At 38.4% G+C, this 21,735-nt stretch overlaps 1 protein-coding gene across 1 annotated transcript in view; it reads left to right on the top strand.

The window, feature by feature from the left end:
* The window catches only part of IL1RAPL1 (interleukin 1 receptor accessory protein like 1), a 109,180-nt gene that overhangs the window by 75,138 nt on the left and 12,307 nt on the right, over nucleotides 1-21,735 (top strand). Inside the window, exon 5 of the mRNA XM_044234748.1 lies at nucleotides 11,120-11,263. Coding sequence (XP_044090683.1) covers nucleotides 11,120-11,263 — 144 coding nt within the window. The remainder of the gene's footprint in view (nucleotides 1-11,119; nucleotides 11,264-21,735) is intronic.

Genomic DNA, 21,735 nt, shown 5'->3' with positions numbered 1-21,735 from the left:
TGGTCTGTAGAGAGACCGATTTCAAACACTGCTTTCATAATCCAACGGGGAAATGTTTTCAGCAATAAAGCTGTCTGTGTTAGTGATGCCACATTGTGCTTTTGGACAATATGTCAGTTTCGCAGGAAGGAGGTCCTATTTTTCTGACCTAATTTTGAGAAGCCTGATTTAATTGATAGCACAAATCCTTCAAGCAAATACTTATTGACAAGGTACAGCTAGTTGCTTCACAAAGAAAAAAAAGTAAGCAAACAACATGTCCTAACTGAGAAACCAGAACAGTTAGTTGACTACCACCATCCATCACGCCATACATTTGCTTTCTCTGTACTTCGTACCAAACCACTTCCCAAAAATCTTTGCAGGCACTGTCCCAGATTGTGCCACAGTGTCTGATCCCTAGCCCTAAAATCTTCTAGTAGAAACACAAACACCCTGAGTGAGTTGCTCGCCTGACCTGTGGTCATGATACTTAGAGTAAACCATTTCTTTCACATAAGAGTGAAACTTAAGCGCACAATAGACATTGGCTTTCATTACTGTGTCATTAAATAATCCACTTATATGCCAGACTCTGCAACTAGACATGAATTCCTTTAAGGTAGGAAGCTTGTTTTATTCATCATTTTATTGCTAGAACTCAAAGTACCACACCCAGTACATTTAAGGGGGGATATGATGTGGTTTTTGGAATATAGGTGAGGTTTGGTGGGGTAGGTTCTGGAGTCAACAGCCGAGAAAGAATTCTGGAGATGTCTTCGGTGCAAAAAGGTGGTTTTATTAAAGCATGGGGACAGGACCTTTGGGCAGAAAGTGCTGCACTAGGGTTATAAGGAGCAGTTGATTATATACGGTGGGGTTGGAGGAGGTAAGGAAAAAGGGAGGTTTTTAAAAGAACTTTTGGGCGCCTGGGTGGCTCAGTGCATTAAGTTTGGGTCATGGTCCTTCAGTCCCCAGATCGAGTCCTGCATTGCGTTCCCTACTTGGCGGAGAGTCTGCTTCTCCCTCTGACCCTCCCTCTTCTCATTCTCTCTCTCTCTCATTCTCTCTCCCAAATAAATAAATAAAATCTTTTTAAAAAAATAAAAAGAAAGAACAAAAAATTTTAAAAATAATAAAAGAACTTTCATATGATAAAGAGGACCTACAAGATACCAGAGTCCTTGCCATTGTCAAGTTAAAGTTGTTTTTCTGTCTAGTAAAGCAATAACGTTAAGATAGTTGGCAGCTTCTTGGAGGAATATCACATATGTCCCACCCAGGAGTGGGGGAGTAGGGGGAGGTTGCAGGATGTCAGCTTATGCTTTGTCTTCAGCTTGCCTTCTGCTTCCTCATCAAGTGAAAAGAAAAACCTGAATAGCATTACCAAAGATGTAAATAATATATGATTGATTTCTAAATGCCAAATGGATAAAAAGTTTCCTAGTTCTGTAAGTCTATACTAGACTATATGGTCATTGGATTTATGAATGAGAGAACATTTCTATATTTGTAGAGTTAAGTTGACCATTTTCTATAAAAATGATGTTTTATTACCAAATTAACAGACTGCATATTAATAATTAAACCTCATCAGTTGCTTAAACCTCATGACACGTTGGCTGGCTGGGAGGATGACTTACAGAGATATTCTGGGAGTTTCAGAGTGGGAATGCATACAAAACTAACTTCTTACTAGAAAATTGAGCTTATTCTTAATCATCCAGCCATTGATCTATTCAACAGCTATTCATAGAGCACCTACTATGTGTTTAATAGTTTCCAAGGCACTTGAGATAGATCAATAAAAAATATGGACAAGATAGACCCAAAAAGTCCACTAATCTTGATGGAATTTAAATTCCAGTGGGAGACAGATAATAAACAATGATACATTTATTAATAAGCAAATTAAATGCTATGTTATATCATATGTAATGCTGTACCAAAAAAAAAAAAAAAGAAAGAAAGAAAAATGGATGCCAAATGCAGCCACAAGTTGGTGATTTGGAATGAGTGCTTGCTGGGGCGCCTGGGTGGCTCAGTGGGTTAAAGCCTCTGCCTTCGGCTCAGGTCATGATCCCAGGCTCCTGGGATCAAGCCCCACATCAGGCTCTCTGCTCAGCGGGGAGCCTGCTTCCTCCTCTCTCTCTCTCTGCCTGCCTCTCTGCCTACTTGTGATCTCTGTCTGTCAAATAAATAAATAAAATCTTAAAAAAAAAAGAAATGAGTGAAAAAAAAAAAAAAGAAATGAGTGAAGAAATGACCAAATTGAGAAGGTGATATGAGCAAAGACAAAGCAACAAAGAGGGAAGCATACAGTAATCTGGGGGAGAAATATTCCGGTCAGAGGGAACAGCCACAGCAAAGGTCCTAAGGTGAAAAATTGTCTATAATATAAAACCATAAACAAAAGTAAATGACATAATGCAATGTAGTAAGTTACCAAGAAAGCTACAGAAAGTACATTTTCTGAGGAAATGAATCACTTTTGGAAAAGCTTCATTGAAAGTGTGGGTCTTAGCCTTGCCTCACAATCCTGGTAGGGTTTTGATCAATGAAAATGGGAAGTTCTACGTCAGTCTAGAATTGGGAAAACACATGTCAAGTTCAATTCACAGTGGAGGGATGATTCTGGCTAGAGGTTAATTAGCTCCTTCAATTAAAGAAGTGAAGGACCGTGAATGCCAACATAAGGGTTTTGGACTTTCTTCCATTAGCATTGTAGATCGGCTAACAATTACTGAAGAAAATTCCAAGGCAAGGACAGCATGTTTTTGGAAGATTACCCTGAAGGTTTTAGACAGATTACATCAGAATGACTGTAAATAATAAAATTTTAAGTCAAGGCTAATCAACACAAAGCACACTCTAATTACAATAGCACTTGCAATAATACGGTCTTACCATTTGACTTGTCTTTCATTTTTTAACTTTTTATTTTGAAAAGAAACCTGGAGACGTTACAGAAAATAATGCAAGAATAGTACAGTAAATTTCCATACATCCTCTTCAACTAGATTGACCAATTATTAACATTTTGCCACACTTGCCTTACCTCTCTGAATGTGGGTAGGTAGATAAAAAGATAGAGCTACACCACGTATACAAGCACATAACATATTATTGATGTTGTGTGAGAGTAAATTGCAGACATCAATGGCTAAAACTTTTCGGTGTGAATCCTCTGAAAACAGGGATGTTTCCTTACCTATCCAGAGTATATTTATTAAATTCACAAAAACTGGAAATGGTAGAATGCTATTATCTAATATACCATCTATATTCACTTTTATTTTATTTCTTTTAATTTTATTTTTTTTAAGATTTTATTTATTTATTTGACAGAGAAAGATCACAAGTAGGCAGAGAGGCAGGCAGAGAGAGGGAAGCAGGCTCCCTGCTGAGCAAAGAGCCTGATATGGGGCTCGATTCCAGGACCCTGAGATCATGACCTGAGCTGAAGGCAGTGGCTTAACCCACTGAGCCACCCAGGCGCCCCTATATTCACTTTTAAAAGGTCATCCCAATAATAACCCCTAATACTGTATTTCCCATCCAGGATTACATTTAGTTGTCAAGTCTTCCTACTGTCCTTAAACCTGGAATAGTTCCTCAGCCTTTCTTTGTCTTTCACGGTGTTGGGAAGAAATTTTCTCTGCCCATCAAGGTCCTTGTAACTAAGCATGAGACAGATTAATGGGAGAATATCAAATTTAGTAGGAGGAATCCACAGTCAGGCAACAGGAGGTTTATCTGACCCTCCTGAGCTGCTAAGGGGAGGAGCTTGGGAAACAAAGTTTGGAAAACAAAGGGGTTTAAAAAACAAAGATTTCCCTGTTATGCAAAGAATTTTCTTAGGTGAAGATCTGTTAGTAGCTTTCTTCCTGAGCAGGCTTTCCTTTCCAATGTAAATTTAGGCAGTTGCGGAATGCAGAGAGCTTTTACCACATCTGCTGGGTGTGGATTGCTTTTAACTCAAAATCATCTTCACGCCAAAGGAACTGCCCTTGATCCCTACAATGACTTGGACGTTTCTAAAAAGTAGAAGCCAGATTTTATTTTTTTTATACAGTGTCTCTTGGTTTGAGTTTGCCTGACATGTCCTCCTTTTTTGGGTATTGACCTGTTTCTGGCTGGAATACTACATAAATGATATTGTGCCTTGTTCATGCATCCCATCAGGAGGTGCATGATATCGATTTGTCCCATTACTGGTGATGTTAATTTCGGTTACTTCCTTGAAATGGTGTCCATTGTTACCTCAGTCCTTAATAAATCATCCGTGGGGAGGTACTTTAAAACAGTGTGAATATCCTGCCTCATCGATCTTTCACCCAATAATTTTAACATCTGTTGATAATTCTTACCTGAATCAATTATTATTAGGATGGCTGTAACATGGTGATTTCTAATTCTGTCATTTCTTCTATTTTTACCAAGTGGCATCTTTCTGCTCTGGCTAAGGAAGACCTTTCCTTTTAATGTATTTGTTCGTTAACATGAATTCGTGGAATCATGTTTTTTTGATTACTGCCATTGTTCATCTTACCTTGTCTTTTATTACATACCACTTATGAATATTCCTTTCACTTCATGGGAGAAAGCAAAACCAAATTTAGTAACCTTCTTATCTGGTTGGGAAGAAGAAAAGCACGTTTTAGGGTAGGCTCTAGCTAACTATGGAAAGAATGATGTATTTTTTTCCTCTAGACTTTCATTTTATTTTTAAAATTTTAACAGTTTGTTAACATGTAGCTCTTCAGTTCCTATGGCTTCTGGGAGCTGAGGCTAACTAAAGCCCTAATGATGGGTCCTAGCCAAGGACCATATTTGCATTCTTGACTGGCAGTAAGTAAAATTTAATTCGATACTTTTGCTGAAAGCCTCTTTCGAAATGACAAAATATACCACTTTGAAGGTAATCTTTTGCCCAGATGTTTGGATGCACAAATCAAGCTGCTACATTCAGAGAGCATTTTCATTTTCCTTTTTATTATTATTGTTATCATTATTATATTATTATTTTGTATATCCTGCCTTGTTCCAGAAAGCACTTTTGCAAAAGCAAAGCTGCTATCTTTACATACTAGCTTATACCTTCCCAAAACGTTTTCTTGCTATTATATGAATAGCAATTTCGCTTCTTAATGTGTTACCAAAATATATATATATATATATATATATATATATATATATATAACTGCTTCTAAATTGCATTGATGTATTGTAGAATTGAGTTGAATATCTTTGTAGGCTGAGCATAATTATCCTCCTGCCAGGAACAAATAAGTTATACCGCTCCAGAGAAATAAATATGCATATGAATTTATGTGGATGGCTAAATCCTTATAAAGTTTAGCTCTTTATAACACAATGAGAGAAGGAGAAATGTACTTGGTGAGGCTAATGAATAAACTGGGATCATTAGATTGTCTATCATGCATTTCCCCCACAAAGTTGCACTTTACTGCATATAAATCAGGGCAGAGCATTTCAAAGGACTTTATATAATGAATGAGGCAATTTTAGGCTGAACCAAATAAGAAAAAGTCACCTGAAATCTTCAGTTCTATTTGAAACAAGATTATGTATAGAAATACATATAGGGAAACAAAATGAAAACTCCCAGTGAAGATTTACTTTGCTAACATCTTTACTTCTTCAAAGACATCTAGCAGAAAAAGTTTGCCAACAATAAGACCAGGTACAGGCCAGTAGACAAAAATAGGACCCCAAACTACAGTCGGTAATTGCAGCAAGATTAGTGTAAACCAAATGCATTTATTATTTGCAATGTAATCCAATATACTAAGAGATGGCACGCGCTTTATTTTAATTAGCTGTTTCTTTTAAAGGGTTGCTTGGTCCAACTGTCTTGATAAGAAAAAATTGTAGTCATTGCTCAAAATGCTTGTAGCAAATCTAGTTTTAAATTGAAGCAATTTATTCCAAAAGCAGTCTACTACCGCAGCAATAATCAATGTGTTTTCCCTTAGCCCAAACTGGAGCTTCCAAAGACTATTGTTAATTGCGGTGACTAGAGAACTGCTGGTGCCCTTAAAAGTAACTCTTTGGCACTTGTTCATTTGTTGTGTTTAACCAAATGCCAATTTCCCTTGGGTTTTGCTGAGCGATTTTGCTTTACAATTTTCAATATTCAGTCTCAGTCCCTTAAAGGGGGTAGAGTCTATCATTTTAACCAAATAACACAAAGGCTAACCAGATTTTTTAAAGGTCTGCACTATCTCGTTCCATCTTCTGATGTTGAATTGTGCTGAAATGGAATCTTTTTATTTTTTAAATGCTGTCACTCCAGGCAACCTGAACTTGAGCTGAAAAGCAGATCCCATTTCAAAGAGAAAATGACATTTGCTGGGGCAACACCTTTCACATTGTAATGTAAAGATAAAATACATCAGTGGGACCGGAATCATTTCTTTTAAGTGTAACAGAATTTAACCCCTAGTCATTTTGTCCTGACCCAATGTATAAGCAGTAACGGATAGCACTCATATTAATGAATTTGTCCAGCTTCGAGCAAAAGAATGTGGAAACTAAATCTGGTACACCATTTTCTTTGGGAGAGCTTACACATGGTCTATAAACCAATGTGAATCCCACATTTCTAATATGAAGGCACATAAGTTACTCTTGCATAGAAGTAATGTAGTAACTGAGGAGCAGGTACTGGTATGTGGACTGTGATAAAAGACATTTCTTTTCTCACTTCCAAGAACACTGTAAGAATACCAGGCTTCTGCCTGTAATATTGTAGAAGTATCTGGGGGAAATCTGAGATACTCTCTGGATCTCAGGATAAATTAGGTCCTTGAAAATACCATTTCTTTGGACCCAGTCTTGGTTTCCATCTTATCAGTAAATGACTAACCTGTGGCTCAGGAAGACTTACTCCTGCTTATTGCCCATAGTCTAGGTATATATAGCTTTCCATATGTTTGTACCTTGAAGGATATATTCATGTGACGCTAGACTATTTCTCTAATTGCTAAGCTACATCAACCCCGCTGTCTCATTACATTTCAGACAGTACTATTGATTGGCCTACTCTATAGTGTATTTGAGGTAGTGTGTATAATTGAGTGGCTCATGACTTCTAGCAATAGGAATGATTCACATTTGGGCAATGACTTCTCTAAAAATAAGAAGAACTTACTTTTATATCATTTTTCTCTAACTTTTGCATATTCAGTGTTTAATTTTTTTAAAAAAAATGTATAGAGAACAGTCTTATAAATGCCATCTGAAGAAAATGAGAATTCAGCTTATTACATTAATAGGATTATGTCTTGGGCACAGTTTTGGATTGTTTCAAAAGCTCTTCCACTAGATATGGGCACGGAAAGGATGCTTGTCTAGGCCTGGTGCCATGTCTCCAGAATCCAGGGGCGTGCTTGGAGCCAACATAGAACCATTCCCAGCCTGGGGAGGTATCTGCAGTAGACGAGCTGTCCTAACTCCAGCTTTCTTTGCAGCTTCTACCCACAGAAGCCTCGAGTCAGTTTTTATAGCGGCTATTTTTTTAAATTCAAGTTTTAAAGAATTAAAGTGTGATTAACATAAGGTAAAATGCATAAATGATAAGTATTCAGCTTGTTGAGTTTTGACAATGTATATACCTGTATATCCATACCTGAAAACGATACAGAATATTTCTTTCACCCCAGCAAGTTTCCTCTTGCCCCTTTCCAGTAAGTTTTCCCATCGCGCATCCACAAAACATCCATTTTGTGATTTCTACCACTAGGGTTTATTTCGGCCTGGTTTTGTACTTCATTTAGACAGAATTCTACAGAAGACATTACTTTGTGTCTGGCTTCCTTCACCTAACATAATTTTGTGAGATTCATGCATGTTGCTTATATCAGTAGTTTACTATTTTTAAATTTTATTTATTTATTTGACAAAGAGAGAGCACAAGCAGACAGAGTAGCAGGTAGAGGGAGAGGGAGAAGCAGGCTCCCCACTGAGCAAGGAGCCCGACATGGGACTTGATCCCAGGACCCTGGGATCATGACCACAGCTGAAGGCAGCTGCCCAACCAACCAAGCCACAGAGGCACCCCAGTAGTTTATTCTTTCATTTTTTTTAAGATTTTATTTATTTATTTCACAGACAGAGATCACAAGCAGGCAGAGAGGCAGGCAGAGAGGGGTGGGGGAAAGCAGGCTCCCTGCTGAGCAGGGAGCCCCAGGTGGGGCTCAATCCCGGAACCCTGGGATCATGACCTGAGCCAAATGCAGAGGCTTAACCCACTGAGCCACCCAGGTGCCCCCCACCAGTGTTTATTCTTTTTATTGCTGAGTATATTCTGTCATATGGACATACAGCAGTTTGCTCAGTATCTCCTGTTAATGAACATTCGTGTTGTTTTCAGTTGTGCCTACTGTGAATAAGACTACTTTGAACATTCTTGAGCGAGTCTTCTTGTGGACATCTGCTTCTATTTCCTTGCATAAATACTTAGGAATGCAGTTGCTAGTCATAAGGTAGATTCATAGTTAACCTCATCAGAAAATACCCCAAATTGTCTACTATAGTGGTACGATTGAGCTCTGCCACTAACAACATTTAAGAGCACAAATTAAGCAGTGTCCATTTTTTCCCAATTCTTTTCTCATGCAAGAAACTTTAGGGTAATAAATTGCAAGAGTTCAATGCATTAAATTAGAAAAACCAATGACTCTGGAAAGAAACCACAGTCCAGATGTTTATCTCTCCCATCATGTCCAGTTTTATTTATTTATTTATTTATTTATCATGATTTTAAATAAATAAAAACACAGCAAGAGAAGGAACACAAGCACGGGGAGTGGGAGAGGGAGAAGTAGGCTTCCAGTGGAGCTGGGAGCCTGATGCTAGGCTCCATCCCAGGACCCTGGGATTATGACCTGAACCAAAAGCAGCCCCTTAACAACTGAGCCACCTAGGCACTCCACATCCAGTATAATTTAAATCAGATTATTTTGGTGTATAAATTAGCCTATGGGTATAAGTTAGTTTTACGCAGTTTTCTCTGTGTGGTGGAGTTAACTTTTACACTGAGAGAATCCGGCCCAGTGCATCTTACAGAATTATCTACCCACTTATCCTTTCTATTCACATAGTAATGGGAAAATATTATATTGAGGAGCTTCTTGTATTTCATTCCTGGAACTTTTGTAATCCTATCTTGTGTAGGCCCTCACAAGTTTCAACAGTTAATGTTATATGATATTTATTAATACAAAATGTGAAAATTTCCAGAAGGTACTTTTCTGTATTTTACTTTCCATATTAATTCTCTTAGACTCTTAAAGATTTAATAACTCATTTTATTTTTCTTTTTTAAATTCATAAAATCCAAGCATGTAAGATTTTCTTCTATTTCCCATTTAATTTTAATAAGAACATAAAATACACTTGACTAAACAGTAGTTATATATGTTTTTTGAAACCAAGAAAACCCCAAAACCGTTGAATTAAAAATGAAGTACTAGACAATGAAAAATACGGCTGAATTTTGTTCTACAATTATCACGGGAAAAGTGACATCACATGGAAACACACACACACACACACCCAAGCACAAACACCAAATGTTCTTATGAGGCAATAATGTCCATGCTTTTCAAATTACTTGTCACTGATACTGCATCATACCCATGATGATTTCACCCCATTTTTGAGATCTCAGGAGTGATCTTTTCACACAACAGTAGTTGTTACTGAAAAACCATAGATTATTTTAAAGTGTTCAGTTTTCATGATCAAGAAGACAGCAGGCATATATAGGCTCTTAAGGTGAACTTCAAAATCTGCATTCTGGGGTGCCTGGCTGGCGCAGTCGGTTGAACAAGGGACTCTTGGCTTTGACTCAAGTTGTGATCTCAGAGCACGGAGTCTGCTCGAGATTCTCCTTCTCCTTCTCCCTCCACGCTCACACTCGTGCTCTTGCTCTAAAAAAAATTTTTTTAATCTGTGCATGCTCACTTAATGTTTATTTTCTTTTATTTTAAAGATTTAATTTATTTTGTTTGACAGGGAGAGATTGAGCACAAACTGGGGGAGAGGCAGAGGGAGAAGCAGGCTCCCCACTGAGCAGGGATCCCAATGCAGGACTCAATCCCAGGACCATGGGATCATGACCTGCACTGAAGGCAGATGCTTAATGGACTAAGCCACTCAGGCGCCCCAGTTCTGACTTAATGTTTAAAAACCAGTAGCTTTGATTTTGTCACAATGTCTATGAGTTCTAAAGGAGGAAAAAAGTAAATGTTTTATCCCCAGAAGTGCCTGATGATTTTTAATGTAATATGGATATTCAATAGGAAAAACAGAACTTGTATATAGTGAGTTGCCAGAAAAATCCCTCTTTTGGATAAAATGTAGCAACCTACTTAGTCGAGGGGTGGCTAAACAAATGAAAAAAAATGTCTAAGCTGCTTAGGAAAGGAAAATGCTACAGATGTAGCCGGGTGTGATATCCACTAGGGGTCCAGCTATTGAAACCCAAGTGTTCAGCCTCCAGTACTGTGATAGGCCAGCCACCCTGGGGTCACTATTCAGAGGTAGAAAACGGGAGTCATTGTTCCTGGCAGGAGGCAGTGGACTGTAATCCTCAGGGGGTTCACCCAACGCTATTAAACAGTCCACACCGCCCTTCAGGAACTGCGTTTAAACCTTTACAGCGCCACCCTCCCATTGCCCCCCCACCCAGCCCTATCCCCTCAGTGACAGCTCAGGTGGAAAGTATCAAGATTCAGAAACTGTCCCAGCTTAAACTCCTAATATCCTCAAGCCTAGTTTGTAGGATTCCCACAAGGGACATGCTTATAGGAGTTACTGTACTCAGGCAAGCTCAGAATCATAGTTTCCAAACAGGTATTTTATAATTCTTTCAGTCCAGTTGCAATCTACCATAAGCAATGTCGCTTAGCAACACAGTTACCACAAACCACCTTATCTGGTTACCAAGGAAACAGAGCTAGGAAGGTCAAATTCTCTTGCAGAAAGGGAAGGGGTAGTGTTAATCCATTACCTACATCTGGTGTCATCCACAAAACTGTGAAATCAAGGTGAATTTGTGGTGTGGGATGTGAATATGATCTAATTCCCTTCTGTGATTTTTTTCCCCTAGAGCTAATGTACACAGTTGAACTTGCTGGAGGCCTTGGTGCTATCCTTCTGCTTCTTGTTTGCTTGGTGACCATCTACAAGTGTTACAAGATAGAAATTATGCTCTTCTACAGGAATCATTTTGGGGCTGAGGAGCTGGATGGAGGTAAGATAAGTTCCCTCTTTTTAACGTTCTGTCTCAATACTCTTATTTGTTTTCTGCCTTTGTTTTATTGAGGGGCAAGAAAATTCCCTGCCTTACTACTGGCAGCAGCTCTTACCATCTTTCCATGTTCAGTGGTTGTAAATTCATCTTTTACACAGAACTGTGCGTGTGATGCTTTGGAGCCAATAGGTAATTTCCTCTGACAATTGTAAAGCAACACCTACCCTTTTTAGAATCTGCTGCCAAGTAGCACTTGCGAATTACAAATGCTGATTGCAACTATCAGAGTGTTCCTTTTCTCTCACCTTGTAATCAGTCGTGAAAGGCCGGCTTTACTTTTCTATAGGTGAGGAGGGCCTCTTTTAATTGTGTTCCCTAGCCCCGCGGTTTGAAGTGAATCTCAGTTTGTCCCTTGCTTAGACTGACCAGCTCTAATAAACTGTGCTGAGTATTTTAGAATTCATAGCAGTCTTTCCAAGCCTGTTTATATCACTATATTTAGACAGACGGATTTTTATTCCAAGTGTGGACCAACAGATAATACAGTGCCCAAGCACATTGTTTTCATACGAATACATCTACTATTTTTCCTTGAACTGGACGAGTAAATGTTGTTTTCATGGAAATCATAATAAAGATCTGACCCTTCTGGTCAGTCTTGACTCTGTGCACACTCTAAGAGGACTTTGGGGGTTCTTAAAATGGAGGTCCATGAACTACCCATTCGAGAACTTAAGGTTTTCTTTTTTTTTTTTCCGTTTTGGTTATTCGAGAGTGATCTGTACATAAGGTAAATTTGCAGTAGAGGAAGCATGTGCAAACTCCTACACACAGTCCAGATGGTAACAATTTCTTGATCATACTTATACATTTCTTTTTCATGATTGCTGCTTCTGCACTAAGCGGTACAAAGGAAAATGAAGGGATCGGCTATGTTCCTACCTTTCCAGGATCCTGTGGACTAAATCCACAGGTAGCATTGTGGGTGGTCAGGCTTGTGAACAGGACTAGTTTACACAGGCTGTGTAACCTTTTGCCCATCCCGTGAGGGTGAAGTCCGTGCCCGCAGCATGGCTGGGGCATTTTACATTTTTAAGTGCTGATTTGCACTTGTTCCTAACTTTCTTCCCTGTGTGTGCTGAGTATTAAATTTTTTGGCTCCTCCTTCAAAGAGATATGAGAAAATTGTCAACATCAGGGCTATTGTTGGATGAGTACCAAAAAAAGTGCTAGGCATTCTTAAATCATTCTTGTTAAGGCTCAAAAACTTCTGAGGTCAGTATTACAATTTCCATTTTACTGATAAGGCAACTAGGGCTCCCAGAGGTTAGATAATGTACTGATGAAGATAACATGAGCATAACTATAAGTGGCCAAGATGGGATTTGAAAATAGGTCTATATCCAAAATATCTATTTTATTGAATCCTGAGTCCCTACTGTTTTATGCCTTTTAAAAATTTAGTCTGTTCAGTATAATGTAAAGATCTGATGTTGTTTGTACAGTTTGCATAGTAGGAGATGTTTGAAAAAGCAGATTAGCTGAGCATCTCACTTGATCTATTAACCCTATTTGCAATATGTTTAGTTTGTGTTCTGAATGAAATGAATGATTTCCCCAAAACTATCTATATCCAGTGCAGTTTTTCTTTGTCATGTTCTGAATGGTAGAAGATTCTGGATAGTTTACCTGCCTCTAAACCTTAGTCACATCCCCTTAGATCTTTCTACACATATTATTATGGTTGAATAATTACCTACTCTTCCATTAGTGGGAAATTTCTCTGACATCATTGCATTCCCATTCTTCATAGGTCTCCCACAGTCCTTTCTTCTTCCAAAGAAAACAAAACTGTTAAGAAGAGACCCCAGGATTTTCATATTCTTGACTTGGCTTAAAAAATGTAATCCAGAAGTCAAAAGTTTAGTGATGCCTTCTTGATTCTTGGCCACAGCATCAGCTCCCCTAAAAGGGGAATACATAAAATACTCTTGGATATAAGGAAAGGCAAAGAGTATGAAAAAGAATAGGGAAAGTTTAGTTAATATTTTGAAGCAATGTCTCACTCTGGTGATATGATAGATTCGTTGACTATTTATTAAATAGCAAGTGCTGTGCTGGCTACTTGGTTGATACTCAGAGAATTACACAGCTAGAAAGACAGAATTTAAGCCCAGATCCAAATAACTCCAAATTCCAAGAATTTCAGCCATTGTGTCAGACTGGGATATGGAGTCGTTGGTGTCAGGAACACGTCTATTCAATTCCTTTTGGGTCATCAGGATAGGCATTCCCTGGCTTTATCAGTTCTGTGTCAGAAAGATTCTGTTTGTTTTTTTTTTAAGATTTTATTCATTCATTAGATAGAGATCACAAGTAGGCAGAGAGGTAGGCAGAGAGAGAGAGGGGGAAGCAGGCTCCCTGCTGAGCAGAGAGCCCGATGTGGGGCTCGATCCCAGGACCCTGGGATCATGACCTGAGCTGAAGGCAGAGGCTTTAACCCACTGAGCCACCCAGGCGCCCCCTGAAAGATTCTGTTTTTCCAAGATAGAATACATTGATGATTTGTTGCCTTGGTTTGTTCGTCTCATGCTTTGTTCCCTTCTACGTAATTTTACATTTTATTGTTTCCTCTGGATCCAGGTCTTAGCACTTCTCATTCTACAATACCCACTTTTTTGGATCACACTTAACAACCCTATCTTCAATTGCATTAGTGTATAAATAGCCCGTAAGTCTAAATGTCCTTCTCCTAGTTCTCTTAGTTTTTATCACCTAATTGTACCTCTTGAAAATAGACTGCTTCCTCACTCAATTGCTCTTCCTTGTCCAAGCCTCCTACACTACCTTCTTGGTCTTCATTCTCCAACCTTGCGTTTTATCCTCCACACTCAGCCAGAATTTTCTTTTTAAGTACACATTTACTATGATTGTTAGGAAAAAAAACAAAAAACAAAACATGCCTGGATGTTCCTGCCAGAGCAGGTCCAGGCTTTTTAGTTCAGGAAACAACTGCTGCTGCAGGGTGACCCAATTTAAATTGTCGCCTTGCCACCTCTGTAGAGTCAGACCATGCAGAGTTTCAGTTAGAAGGAGATGCTGGCATAATTCTAAGATCTTTTTTTTTAATTTTTTTAAGATTTTATTGATTTGACAGAGAGAGAGAAATCACAAGTAGGCAGAGAGGCAGGCAGAGAGAGAGGAGGAAGCAGGCTTCCGCGGAGCAGAGAGCCCAACGCAGGGCTCGATCCCAGGACCCTGAGATCATGACCTGAGCTGAAGGCAGAGGCTTTAACCCACTGAGCCACCCAAGCGCCCCTCTAAGATCTTTTTAGGTAAATGAGGTAACTGTAATGATTAGGGTCAGGAGAAGGTTAACTACTCTCCCACCACCTTGGTTCCATTACATACTGGAAGAAAATTTGGACAAATTCTGCTGTACACGCCTTTATTAACAAAAAAACATAGACCCCATCCTGTAACCTGGAAGACATTCCGGCTGTCTGTTGTGGATGTGTGTGTCTGTGTGTGTTCCCTAAAAACTGACAAGAAAGTTTCCCCTGAAGTACATGTGGCAGGATTAGGCTCATTATGTAATGACATCTAAGAATAATCTTCCTTTGAACACAGGACCATTTTGGAATCATGTCTGGAAAAGTTTCCCTAAGGGGGCAGGGCCAATGGCCCCACTAGATGCTTGCAGGGGAGTGATGTGTCTCTATATTATGTTAAGTCATCCAAGTGTCTTGAATAGCACTGATTTTACCATGGAGAGCTGGTTTCCAAGATCCACTATATTTAGTAAAAAGCCACTAATTTTAGAAACCAAATCTGATTTCTAATGTCCGCTGTGCTAATTAACAAAGTGTCTACTTTTCCTTAGAACTACTGATAGTCAAAACACTTGTGGAGGCTTCCTCTGGGGTGTTGCCTTATTCTAATGAAGTACCAGCTGACCATCCTGATAAAAGCAACCTGCTGTCTCTAGAGCAGAACTTATACTAACACAGTATACCAATGTCTGTCCTAGAATAAGTACAAAGAAAATACAGTTATCATGACAACACCCAAGTCCTTCCCTTCTCCATGCCTCTGCCAGGGATTTCCCTTACATTTTGTTTAAGGTATGTAGGTATGTATATATGTATAAAGGTAGTCCTTTCTTTCTTCCTTTCTTCCTTGCTTGCTTCCCCCCCACCCCCGCCTCTCTTCCTTCCTTCCTTCCGCCCTCCCTTCCTCCAACTCTTTTTTCCTTCATCTCTTCCTTCCTTTCTTTCTTCCGGTCTCTCCTTCTCTCTCTCATACGCAGTTCATATTTTCCCTCTAACTTCTAAAGATTTCCTTTATCATCCCAAGGTCCAATTATTTTCTCCTTTATCTTTACAAAAATGGCACTTTAGACACATCTTAAATAGTCCTTTTGCTTTTGAGTAATGAGAACTCACCTAGTGAATGCTTACTACTTGTAGAGCACTGTGATTTCTAGATTCCTTGTCATTGGGGCACCTGGGCGACTCAGTGTGTAAGCCTGTGCCTTCGGCTCAGGTCATGATCTCGGGGTCCTAGGATCGAGTTCAGCATCAGCTCTCTGCTCAGCGGGAGCCTGCTTCCTCCTCTCTCTCTGCCTGCCTCTCTGCCTACTTGTGATCTCTATCTGTGAAATAAATTAAAATCTTTAAAAAAAAAGATTCCTTGTCATTTAACTTATTTCAGTTAAAGGAAGTCTCAAAAACCAAGTCAAGAAGTAAAGAATTATTACTTCAATTTTTGAAAAATTGTCTAGATTTTGGAACTGGCTCTGCAAATAAAAATTGTAATAGACATATAAAGAAAAACAAGGTTGTAAAGTCATAGATAGTCCATTAATAGGAGAAAACAAGAAACACCAGCTCTCCGACATGATGATTATCATATTGATAGATGTTGGTAAGGTAGTGCATAAGTTTTCCCTAGGAAGTAACTCATGTGAGCAAACTTAAGGTTTCATTTTGCGGGGAGGATCTAGTGCTAGACACGGTGAAGATTCACCTTGTCACTTTATGTTTGTCACTTTATGTTTGTTTTTCTCAAAGTGGAAACTATTTCTGTTTTGGTTTTATCCCCTGACACTGGGGTATGAGGTGCAAGCTTACTTACAATTGTAGCAGGGCAAGCTTATAAGAACACTGTGATCACTATTTTAAAGATGAAAAAAGAGCTCTTCTGGGGCACCTGGGTGGCTCAGTGGGTTAAATCCTCGGCCTTTGGCTTAGGTCATGGTCCCAGGGTCCTGGGATCGAGCCCCACATTGGGCTCTCTGCTCAGCGGGGAGTGCCTCCCCCTCTCTGCCTGCTTGTGATCTCTCTCTCTCTGTCAAGTAAGTAAATAAAATCTTAAAAAGAAAAAGAAAACGAAAAAAGAGCTCTTCTAGTTCCACTTTGGGAGTTATTATAGGTATTAGACAAAACGAGTTAGAACAATCTTTTATAATCTCCACCGCTTGACCCTTGAAAAATGTTCCATTTCATGCATATGAAACAAATTGGTATCTACGTCATCTTAAGTCATAGATTTTCTTTTTCTTTCTCCTTCAGTTATAGGGTTACTGACTATTAATAGTTGCAGGAACTATGGTCTCATGTCCATCAGTGAAATGGTACTTCCTTAAATCATTTAGAAATCCTGTAGGGGCTTTTTGCTTTTGTTTTTGTTTGGTTTAGTTATTGGTTTGCTAATTAGTACTGATTAGATAATTTGCACACACATGAACAATCTAGAATGTGTTTTTGCGTTCCAGAAGGAGAGACCTGTAGTTGTATTTGGCATACAATTTGCCCAAAGTCATAAACTGGTAGGAAACAAGCCTTCTTATCTCCAACCCTTTGCTACCTATATACCACTCTGCTAACTCTTACCCTCTTAAGATTTCTAACATCTACACTGCCCACATCCCCCTCAAGGATGCAAGGACCTCCTTTGGGCCAGGCACTTTGCTATATGTCAGGGTCCCATTTCATGCTAGATATTTACCTTAGAAAGGTGCTATTTTATAGTTCAGCGAACATAGTCTCAAATGAGTGAAATTAAAAGTAGTGGTAGTCAAGATTTGACCTCAGCTGCTGGGGCTATTTTTGGTTCACTATATCATGACATATATATTTTAATTACTGTCACATTTCAGTGTTTGAGACCCTATGGATTCAAATAGTCCAGGAAAGTACCAAGTAACAAAACAAGTAAACTAGAACAATATTGCAAAAATTGCAATGTGTAAAACTCAAAACAGCTTTAATTTATTTTGGAATACAATTGCCAGAGGTTGACATGGCAGGATTGAAATGAAAAGTGAAATTTATTAAAGCAATGATATTTGATAATCAAAAATCAAAATACTAAGATTATGTGACTAATGTTTATTTATTAAATGATATATCATCCAATTCTACAGAGTTTTTTACTTAAAATTTCTATCATAGGAAGGCAAATTTGAGGCACAAGAAAGAAATGTGGCGTAATTTTTAAAAAAACTTATTTATTCAAATTATATCATGCTAATTTTAATGATCACATACTTCTATGCTAATATGCTGCATGAAAACATAGAAAGTCATCTTTTAAAATGATTTTTAGATTTTGTTTATTTATTTATTTTGGAGAGAGAGTGAGAGAGAGCATGTGTAGGGGGGAGGGTTAGAGAGGGACGAAAGGGAGAGAATCCCAAGCAGACTCCACACTGAGCTCAGAGCTGGTTGCAAGGCTGAATCCCATGACCCTGAGATCATGACCTATGCTAAAACCGTGAGTCAGATGCTTAACCAACCAAGCCACTGAGGCAACCCAAAAATCACCTTTTGACTTAAAACACATTATTCATCATTAAGCCCTCCAAAGGCCTCCTTTGGTAACCCATCTGCTGAATGATGACCTCTTTCACTAGTCAGTTTCACATATGAAAGTTAAAAATATTTGGGAACAATTTTTCTAAATGGCCAGCTGCCAATAACATCTGACAGCTGTTCAATAGGTGTTTAAAGGTTAAAAACTCCCAAAGACCCAAATGTCAATCTTAAGGCATTTATATTATTGGTAAGTCTTTTTCCTAGCCCAGATCCAATATAACCACCACCTTCATCTTGAGAATAGAATCACCAATCTATATTTTCTTTTTTTTTAAGAATTTATTTATTTATTTATTGGACTGTGTGTGAGAGAGAGTGCATGTGAACACATTAGCAAAGGGGAGGGGTAGCGGGAGAGGAGAGAGAGAATCACAAGCAGGCTCCATGCTTAGCGTGGAGCTGGAGGCAGGGCTCAATATCAGAACCCTAAGATCATGACCTGAGTCAAAACAGAGTCAGATGCTTAACTGACTGAGCCACCCAGGCACCCCTCCAATCTACATTTTCTTAAAAAGTTTCATTGTTCTAAAAAAATTCATGAATCCTTTGGTTTCTCAGTACTCCTAAGGAGCATTGACTAATGTTCTCCCATATGTCATAAAGAAAAATATTTATCACTTTTCCAAACTACTTTTTCATTCCTGATAGTTTCATATTTTCTTTTTCTCATCAAGGTTTTCTTAAATGGTATCTTAAATTCGTAGTTTTATTTCTTAACTCTCCAGAGTCCAAACTTCCTTTTCCCCCCACAAATGTATTTTTTATAAAAATATTGTGGTTAAAAAAAAAAATATTGTGGTTAATTCAGTCAATGGAAGGGGAAAATTCTACTGGACCAGATAGTTGACTTCAAGTAACAAGGTAACTAGCTGATTGATAGGTCTTGCTGGTTTTTGTTTGTTTGTTTGTTTATTCCCCTTCCCCAGATTTATTGAGTTATAGTAGAAATTATGTAAGTTTAAGGTACACAGTGTGATATAGCTATAGCTATAGATATAGATATATATAGAGAGATGTATATATTGTGAAATGATTGCTACAATGTTAACATACCTATCACCTCACATAACTGCTATTTTTTTTAAAGATTTTATTTATTTATTTGACAGAGAGAAATCACAAGTAGACAGAAAGGCAGGCAGAGAGAGAGAGGGAAGCAGGCTCCCCGCTGAGCAGAGAACCCTATGCAGGACTCGATCCCAGGACCCTGAGATCATGACCCGAGCCGAAGGCAGCGGCTTAACCCACTGAGCCACCCAGGCGCCCCATAACTGCTGTTTTTTGTAGCAACATTTAAGAGCTAATCTCTCGGTAACTTGAGTATATAAAATATAGTATTGTTAACTATAGTCACCATTCTCTATATTATATCCCCAGAATTGTTTATCTTATAGTTGAAAGTTTATACCCCTTGACCAAAATCACTCTCTTTCCCCTACTCCACAGCACCTAGCCACCCCATTCTACTTTGTTTCTGAGTTCAGCTGTTTCTATTCCACACGTAAGTGAGATCATACAGTATTTGTCTTTCTTTGTCTGACTTATTGCAGTTAGCATAATGCCTTCAAATCTAAGTTGTTGCAGATGGCAAGATTCCCTTCATTTTTACAGCTGAATAGTATTCTGTTGTATATATCAACCACGTTTTCTTTATCCATTTGTCCATTGATGGACACTTAAGTTGTTCCCATGTCTTAGCTATTGTGAATAATGCTGCAAAGAGCACTCTTTGTGATAGTGATTTTATTTCCTTTAGACGTATACCCAGAAGTTTAATTGTTGGATCATATGGTAGTTCTATTTCTGATTCTTTTTTTGAGGGAATTTCATACTGTTTTCCATAGTAGCTGTACCAGTTTACATCCTCACCAGCAGGGTGCAAGAGTTCTTTTTTTCTACATCCTTGCCAACACTTGTTATCTCTCGTTTTTTGATAATAGCTATCCTAACAGGTGTGAGGTGAGATCTCATTGTGGTTTTGATTTGCATTTCCTTGATGGTTAGTGATGTGGAGCATCTCTTCACATACATGTTGGCCATTTGTATGTCTTTGGAAAAATCTGAAAGAGCTTTTCCCTATGTTTTATTGTAGGAGATTTATGATTGCAGGTCTTACATTTAAGTCTTAAATCCATTTCAAGTTAATATTTGTGGATGATAGGTAGGGGTGCCTGGGTGACTCAGTCAGTTAGGCCTCTGCTTTGGCTCAGCGGGGATCCTACTTCTCCCTCTCCTTCTGCCCCTCTCCCTGCTTGTGAATCTTGTAAATAAAATCTTTAAAAAATTTGTGAATGGTATAAGACAGGTCCAACTTTATTCTTTCTCATGTGGATATCCAGTTTCCCTAGCACCTTTTATTAAAAATATTATCCTTTCCCAATGATTATTCTTGGCCCCCTTGTCAAATACTACTTTTCTGTATATGCATGGGTATATTTTTGTACTCTTAGTTTTGTTCTAATGGTCCGTGTATCTGTATTTATGCTACCACCATACTGCTTTCTCTTACATAATTTTGTAGTATAGTTTGCTTTCAGAAAGTATGATGCCTCCAGCTGGGCTCCTCTCTTTCAAGATTACTTTTGCTATTCAGGGTCTTTTTTTTAGTTTCAGAGGTAGAGGTTAGTGATTCATCAGTTGCATATAACATGCAGTGCTGATTACATCAAGTCCCCTCCTTAATGCCCATTACCCAATTACCCCATCCCCCCACCCACCTCCCCTCCAGCAACCCTCAGTTTGTTTCAGAGAGTTTAAGAGCCTCTTAGGGTTTTTCTCCCCTTCTGATTTTGTCTTCTTTTATTTTCCCTCCCTTCTCCTATGTTCATGTGTTTTGTTTCTTAAATTCCACGTATGAGTGAAATCATATGATATTTGTCCTTCTCTGACTGACTTACGTCACTTAGCATAATACCCTCTGGTTCTACCCATGTCATGGCAAATGGTAAGATGTCAGTCTTTTTGATGGCTGAGAAATATGCCATTATATATCTGTGTGTATATATGTGTATGTATATATATTTTATATATAAATTTTATATATATATATATATATATATATACACACACACCACATCTTCTTTATCCATTCATCTGTCAATGGACAGACATCTGGGCTTTTTCCATAGTTTGGCGATTGTGGACAATGCTGCTATAAACATTGGGGTTTATGCCCTTTCAAATCACTTTGGGTAAATACATAGTAATACAGTTGCTGGGTCATAAGGTAGCTCTATTTTTAACTTTTTGAAAAACCTCCATACTATTTTCCAGAGTGGCTGTACCAGTTTGCACTCCCACCAACGGTGTAAGAGGGTTCCCCTTTCCCCACATCCTCACCAACATCTATTGTTTTCTGACTTGTTAATTTTAGTATTCAGGGTCTTTTTTAGTTCCATATGAATTTCAGGATAGTTTCTTCTATATCTCTGAAAAATGTCCTTGGAATTTTGATAGGGGTTATATTGAATCTATAGGTGGCTTTGAGTAGTATGGACATTTTAGTAATATTAATTATTCTGACCCATGAGCATGGGATGCCTTTTCATTTATGTCTTCAGTTTCTTTAATTAATGTCTTGTAGTTTTCAATGTA

Source organism: Neovison vison, chromosome X, assembly GCF_020171115.1.
Source record: "Neovison vison isolate M4711 chromosome X, ASM_NN_V1, whole genome shotgun sequence".
Lineage (NCBI taxonomy): Eukaryota > Metazoa > Chordata > Mammalia > Carnivora > Mustelidae > Neogale > Neogale vison.
The sequence above is the reverse complement of the archived record's forward strand: the minus strand, read 5'-3'. Positions and strand labels throughout refer to the sequence as shown.